Consider the following 7,815-nt stretch of genomic DNA (forward strand, 5'->3'; position numbering starts at 1 on the left):
TAATATAAAAATGTCCTAGCATTGTAATGATTGCATAGGTCCATAAATATACTTAAAAACCATTACGTAGTACACTTTAATATTATTATTGATTTTCTGTTTTTGAGGCATCATCATATAGCTAAAAGGGGAGACGGTGGGGGCAAGTGGTTTCAAAATTGGTATGCAACGGCCAATTAGAATTTCTGAGCTTCTGGTTTCCAACCCCATAGCTCTAGGATTGCAGGGATGCACCATCGTGCCTGGTTTATTAAATAGTAGAGGTAAATTAATACACATACATGTCATTAAATATAAAACTTTAAAAAACCAACCCAAAATGGGGGAGGGTTACCTACGGTGTCCTTACTCCTAACTGAGCGCCATTGTCAGTGACTAGCTGCTGGGACATGGAGACTCACTTCTTTTCAGGAGTGGGGGCGTTGGTAGGTTCCCAGTGCCACAGAGGATGCCTCCAGCCTAAGTGCATGCAAATAGCATTGGTTGAATTCAGTGAGCTGAAAACTAACAAAAGGATTTGAAGTTGGGAGGAAGGTGTGATGGAGGGATCTTTTCAGGAGTTGAATGGCAGAGGGATGGATATGATCAAGATATATTGTATATAGGTATACAATTTTCAAAGATTAAAAAAAGATGAGTTATATAAATTTATTTCAATAAATCTTTTGGAAAAAGCAAGAAACCTAGTCAAAATCTCTTTAAAAAAAAAAAAAAAAAGCATTGATGTATGCTCTAGGCCACCCCCCAGTGCTGATGGGATGACTCAGAGGGCCTCAGGTCCCTTCTGGAAAAGGTCAAGGAACCAGATAGTCCAAGGTCTCCCCGCCTCCCCTCCCGCCTCCACCCACCCCCACCCCCGCACCCCCACCACCAAAGACGCTGGGTCTCCATTGACTTTCCACATTGAGCCATGCTGAAAATTGTTTGTGGGCCCTGGCTGCCCTCCAGGTATAAGTGGGTCTGCTGATCCCAAGTTGGACTCTAAAGTCTAACCTGCCACAGGGTCAGGGTCACTAGTGCTAGCTCCTAGTAATCTCTGAACCCCGCTGGGAAGCCCCGGTGCAGGAGGTTCTCTGCTGTGTCAGGGAAAAAACTGGTTTTGCGGAGATGCTAGCATTTGCAGCCTAGGGAGAGGCGCCCAGACCGGTTCCACAGAAACCTTGCTCTAGCAGCTGCTCTGGCCTCCACCTACAACCCAGGTCTGCAAAAAAGAAGAGCTGAGCGGAAGAGACTCTGCGTGCGCACCGAGGGGGGGGGGGTGGAGAACGGGGTGGGAGGGCAGGGGGTGTCAGGTGACCCAAGGGCTAGGTGGCCTATCCTAGCCCAACTCCCTCCCTTTCCTAGCAGATGGGTGAGGCCTGGGCTGGGGAAAGCTCAGGGTCAGGACTATGCTACCTAGGATCAGATTGCCACCTTGCGGCTCAGACGGGAAATGTCCTATGGATCCGCAGTAAGGACTGCAGGGCTGTGCCTGGGCCCGGGAGGCGGAGACTCAGAACGAGGCGGCTGGCGGACGTAGACAGAGAGCGCCCCTCACAAGCTGCCCTTACCCATGGCCGAAGGGTCAGAGCCAGACCTCGGGGTGACCGATGGCGCTGCGGAGCAGGCCATTGAGATGCCAAGTTGGAAGGCTCCGGAGAACACAGACCCCCAGGTAGGCGTCTTCCAGGGCCTTCAAGGACGCATCTGGGCTGCTTTGTTGTGAGATTGAAAAGTCTCATAGAGTTAAGTAAAAAGTACTATTTTAGATCCTGCACAAACCAGGAAATGTGTTGTTTAGCTGACCCACCGGGTGAGAGCCATGCCTCCACCTCCTGTCTGTGTGGGGAACATAAAGAGGAACTGGTTGCTACGCAGACTCAGTATATATATATATATACACATACATACACTTGTAACCCCGCTTTAGGGCAGTGTAAGCTCTCCCATCCCATAGGAAAACCTTAGGAGAGGCTATGCTTATCCGAAAGAAATGGAACCTCAGGCTAGACCATGGGCCCCAGCAGCCCCTTCGCTCCTGGTTGACCAGAACTCAAGGGTACCTGTATTGCTGACTCTTCACCTCCTAACGTTGAGAAGTTCCTTCTTGTAAGTTTTCTCTCTTCCGTTTTAGCCAGGAAGCTATGAGATCCGACACTATGGACCAGCCAAGTGGGTCAGCACTTGCGTGGAGTCTATGGACTGGGATTCAGCCATCCAGACCGGCTTCACAAAACTGAACGGCTACATTCAAGGCAAAAATGAGAAAGGTAAAAAAGGAAAAAAAAGGGGGGGGGGAGTAGCCTCTGAGACCCTTGGATAATTTAGTTTTAGCTTACTTAAGAAATCTGTTTTGCAACAGATAAATAACCAGATCTCAGAAACCCTAAGGGTTTTATACATGATTGGCCTCAAGAACCTTAGCGTAGCTACAGGAAAGTGCTGCTGGATTCTGCTTTTCAACTTCTATTCGTCCCTCGTTATTTTGCTGGACCAAGTATAGCTACAAAACTAGGGAGAAGTCTTCTCCTGTGCCAAATGCCTCTAATAATTAGTGACTGATAATTAGTGATATCAGGGGACAGGAAGGTGTGCAAGAACATGAGCTTCAAGCCGTGTGTGTGTGTGTGTGTGTGTGTGTGTGTGTGTGTGTAATTTTGTAGGTCTCTTATAAGGCCTCAACTTCTGAGTTGTAAAGAAAAATAATTAACTGGCCCATATTTTTTCTGTAATTTCTCCTTTATATTTAAATATATAAAATTTATTAACCCCAGAATACAACACTACAGAAAATGCTTTATGTAGATTAAGAATGATTGTCATTCTACCTTTTTTATGTTTTTAGAGATGAGACATTATCACAAGCGTATATATTTATGTTGGTACTGTGAAGTAAATCAAGAAAATCACATAATATAGATTTAAAATTTTTATATTAGCCATGAACACACTAAAGTTGCTTTCATTTTTCATGACGCAGAGATGAAAATAAAGCTGACAGCTCCAGTGACTAGTTACGTGGAGCCTGGCTCAAGTCCTTTTAGTGAGTCTACCATTACCATTTCCCTGTACATCCCCTCTGAGCAGCAATTTGATCCACCAAGGCCTTCAGAGTCAGATGTCTTCATTGAAGACAGAGCTGAAATGACTGTATTTGTGCGGTGAGTAGTAGATAAGCCCTGCTGACTGCTCGTTTTCCCCGTGTGCATTTACGATTTAGCTCCTATGCAGTTTTAGCAGGCTTTTCACTCTTCCATAAGAACAGTCTAATACACTTCATGGTGTTTTCCTACTGTCTTGGTTTTTAAATGTCAGTGAAGCCTATTGCAAGATATAATCTACTTATTGAAGTGTCTATTGTGTACCTTCCACATATAAAACACAGCACAAATTATATCACCCAGAGTGTAGGCTTCCTACAAAATAGATAGACCTGAACAATAATGCCTTTAGAAACAGCATATGATGTCTATATTAGTCTGTTCAGGCTGCCACAACAAATACTATAGACTCTGTAGCTTATAACAAACAGTAATTTGCTTTTTCTAGTTTTTTCTAAAAGCTGGGTTCAAGTTCAAGGCACTGACATTTTAGTGACTGGCTAAGGACCATTTCTTGGTTCATATAAGCACCTTTGACCCTCTTTTGTAAGCATGAGAATCCCTTTTAGGAGGGCTCAATTCTAACCACCCTCTAGAGGCTCTTAAAACTATCACATTTGTGACTAGGAGTTCAACATGAATTTAAGAGACACATAGACACTCAGTCCATAGCATTCTATCCCTAACTACAGACACTTTATGTCTTTCTTACATACAAAATTCATTCCATCCCATTTTACTAGCCCCAGAATCTTAGCTCTTTTCAGTGTTGACTTTTGACTCATTTAATTGTCATACAAGTAAAACCTGGCTGAGACTCAAGGTATGAATCACCCTGAAGCAAGTTCCCCACAGCTGTGGGCCTGTGGCGTCAAACAAGCTATGGGCATCCAAAGTACAACAATGTGACATGCATGGGGCACACATCCCCCTTTCAAATGAGAAAATACAGAATAAACAGTAATGGGTCTCAATCAAAACCAAATCTCAAGACTTCAGCTATCTTTCTTGACCCAAGTTTCTGCCCACCAGGGTTCATTGGACTGGAGGCTGGACCTCCAAAGCATTGCTGGGTAGGAATTATGCCCTTGCATACCACATAGCTGAATCCCATGACTTTGGATGCCCCGAGCTCAGCAAAGTTGTCATTTCCCTGAAGATTCTACCAGGCAGCAATTACATACCAGTCACCTTTCTAATCTGGCATGGCCTCTCCAACAGTCCCATTAGAGGTGGCTATGGCAGGGCCTGTCTATGGAGCCACCACCCTTGACAATGTGCCTCTAGGTATAGGGAGACATTGTTGACTAGAAGAAACATGGGCTTTTGTTCTTCTTTGAAGGATCTTGTCTAAGGCAGCCAGACTTTTTTTTTTTCTGCATTGCTATATTTATAATAAAACGTACCAATGAAACATACTAAAAATACTTTTTATTTCTCATTCTTAACCTTCTAAGTAGAAATCACTGTACCTGCACATCCTGTACAGTGTGCTATTGTGACTTCATCTCAGGGCTTTTATTCTCTTTCCTTTCCCATCCTTGTAGCAGCTCCATCCCTCTAATCTGTTCTATCTCTTGGCCTAAGTTCATATCCACATGTGATATGTGATATCCAGGTTCCTTTCTCAGCATCTTGTAGGTCATAAGCTAATACGCAGCATTCTTGCTTCTGGCTTCAGCTCTCCTTTGGGGCTTCATTTTATACTTCACTGTGACTCTGCTTTGTACTTTGTCATTTCCATTTTTCTTATCCGCCCCCCCCCCCATTTCTTTGCTCAGGAAAATCATCCTTTATTCCAAGACCAATTCTGAAAACACCATTAGCTTGGAGTGAGACACATCCTTAGTATTCTGGCCTTTGATCCTGTCTCTGTAAAAGTGCTTCTCAAGATGTTTAGATAGTGCTGTCAAAATGCTGATCTCCTGAAGGAGAGAAACTTGTGACAGTGCAGAAACAGTCTGTCAGATGCCTTGGGCCAGCTGGCTGAAGGCTGGATGCCCCGACAATGGAGAGGAACTTGCAACTGTACAGACAGTCAGCTCTCTGTCCTGTTAATACTTTTGGTAGTGGCTTGCCTGCACTTCCTTCTTAGTAGTTTTTCCTTCTGAGGGCTCTGATGGGGTTAAAGACTAGATAGCCACAGTATTAATATAAGTCTAGTTAAAAAAAAAAAAAAAACTTTAGACATAGGATAAGAATCAGTAGCATAGGATAGTGAAATAATTTCTTAAAAATCGTTAAGTACAAATGGACTGGTCCTTACAAATGTTGACTTAATGGATAGTTCTTATTTTGTTGTATATAGCTTATTTTATTAAATAGGAAGGGGGAGATGAAGGAGAGATAAACCTGTTTTTGTTATGATCCCAAAGGTGGGATCAGAACAGTTTTGTGAGAACAGGTGAGGCTAATCCACTAAAAGACAAACCACCTCATGCGGGAGCTTGATTGTTGCCAGCTGAAAAGATCCCATGAACAGACTCTGGGAGGAGATATATAAATGAGCCCAGAACTGGAGGTCGGGCTTTTTGGAGACTTGGGATAGTTTTGTTTGTTCATCGCTCCACTTCAAGATGTTCCTAGAAAGAACCACTCAAGGGAAGGCTTTGGGGCTTCGGGCTCCTGCTGAGGTTCCAGGTTCTGGTTACTCCAGGTTACAGCAGAAGAAATCCTGCTGGCAACACCAGGAGAATCGTTCCTCAGAACTGATATCTTTACAGTTTTGTTATTCTTTAATCCTCTTTTCCTGTCTATGGTTAGTCGGGTTATAAGTGACATACACTTGGTCGATAAGTACATAATAAAATATATTGGTTAAGAAAACTAAACCTACAACCTCCTCCATTGGACTATGAATGTATAGACATCCAAACTATTGTATTCATCTATAACCCATTGTATACTCTTATTCCCAAAAGAGGGAAAAGGGGGGAAGAAGCATTTAATTGAGTATCTGGCTTGGATCTGTTGATACACTCTTGTAGTTTCAGGTACTTGGAGAAGCAGAGAAAGAAGTTAACTTAAGTCTGTTCTGAGACAGCCTAAGGAACTAAGACTACATCTCAAAAGTATGCGGCAACAATAACAGAACAAAAGAAACACAACACGAAGTCACGCTTGACTACACACTTTTGTAATACTATCACTGGGATGGCTGAGTTCAGAGGATCATTTGTTTGAGGCTCACGCCAGCTACATGGTGCTTCTAAAGGTTGCCTGAGCTATATAACGAGACTTTCTCCTATGTAGTGACTTTTAGGACAGCCTAAATTGTATATAAGAGAGAAAAAAAGGAAGAGGGAGAATGGGGTGGGGGTCGGGGACAGGGGACTTGGGAGCATGGAAGGAGTGAGCATCTGAGGGGCCTTCTGAATGGTTCTCTAAATTAAAGCAGCAGTATGTTTCTGGGAAGTTCCTAGTAATGCCTATGAGCCATATCCTCAATGTACATGTTCATAAGGTTCTATGGTGACTTTTGCACATCTAGTCCACACGAGATGTGAGTTCCAGACCTGTCGATGGGTGGGACTTGATTGTGCTTCTGAGTCTGTCCTAGGTGAGCTTCACAAGCCCAGGTATGAAGTTCAGTGGCTGCCTGGAAGCTACGTCATCCAGCTTTCAGGGCCCCAGACTCTGCTCTTCATCTGAGGTTAGCACTGATATTTGTAGTAAAATGACTCATGCACAATCACTTTCTCTGCAGGTCTTTTGACGGGTTCTCCAGTGGCCAAAAGAATCAAGAACAACTTTTGACATTAGCAAGCACATTGCGGGAAGAAGGGAAAGCCTTCAATGAAAAGGTCTTTTATACTGCAGGCTACAGCAGCCCTTTCCAATTACTTGATAGAAATAACGAAGTGTGGCTGATTCAGAAAAATGATCCCTCCAAAGAAAATGAGTAAGAAAGTGAATATCACCAACAGGGGCAGACTTCTGTTGAATGCAGACAGCAGTAGCACCCATAGGTGACGTATATAGTGTCTTTTGCTTGAGATACCACCCTGCATCATGATTATGCCCAGTGTGCCTTTGTAAGATGCTTTATTTAGATACAGGGTATCAAGATAAATCTGTGGCCTCTATTTCTGTGATGATCCAGGACAATGCCATGCCATTCCCCGTCATGTTGCCTTCTTCTGCTTGGACTTAGGACATTTGGATGTTCTCCCTTCCATATAATAGTAATGGAAACATTAAAGATTTGGCCTGTGTAGAAGTAAAATTATGTTGGATACAAAAATAGTCTTACTGCCGCCACTGTTGTGTTTTTCTGTTGAATCCTTGTCCTCGTCCAGGTACTGTTCCCTACACACACACACACACACACACACACACACACACACACACACACACACACACACACACACACACACACACAGAAAGTTCTTACTTTAAAGTGTTGAAAATTTTTGGAGGCAGAAAATAAATTTATGAGATGATAAGACTTCAGTGCTACTTTACAGTTGTGGTTTTTGAAGAAATATACAGGGATGCCTAATTTTTAACATGCACTTGGATTTCATTTATTTATTTATTTATTTGTTTAGGCTTTCAAGACAGGGTTTCTCTGTGTAACCTTGGCTGTCTTGGACTCATTCTGTAGACCAGGCTGGCCTCAAATTCACAGTGACCCACCTCCCTCTGTCTCCCGAGCGCTGGGATTAAAGGTGTGCACCACCACCACGCCTGGCTTCACTTGGATTTTTAAAGTACTGCATTATAGTCTGTGTAG

At 43.3% G+C, this 7,815-nt stretch overlaps 1 protein-coding gene across 1 annotated transcript; it reads left to right on the forward strand.

Annotated features, from left to right (window-relative positions):
* The first annotated feature begins 1,345 nt into the window (after nucleotides 1-1,345).
* Hebp2 (heme binding protein 2) lies at nucleotides 1,346-7,355 on the forward strand. Its single transcript, XM_051164471.1, has 4 exons — nucleotides 1,346-1,654; nucleotides 2,114-2,249; nucleotides 2,960-3,140; nucleotides 6,787-7,355. Exons 1-4 carry the CDS (start codon nucleotides 1,553-1,555, stop codon nucleotides 6,983-6,985), a joined length of 618 nt encoding a protein of 205 aa, XP_051020428.1. The 5' UTR covers nucleotides 1,346-1,552; the 3' UTR covers nucleotides 6,986-7,355.
* The last annotated feature ends 460 nt before the right edge of the window (nucleotides 7,356-7,815 follow it).

Source organism: Acomys russatus, chromosome 21 (assembly GCF_903995435.1).
Source record: "Acomys russatus chromosome 21, mAcoRus1.1, whole genome shotgun sequence".
Classification (NCBI taxonomy): domain Eukaryota; kingdom Metazoa; phylum Chordata; class Mammalia; order Rodentia; family Muridae; genus Acomys; species Acomys russatus.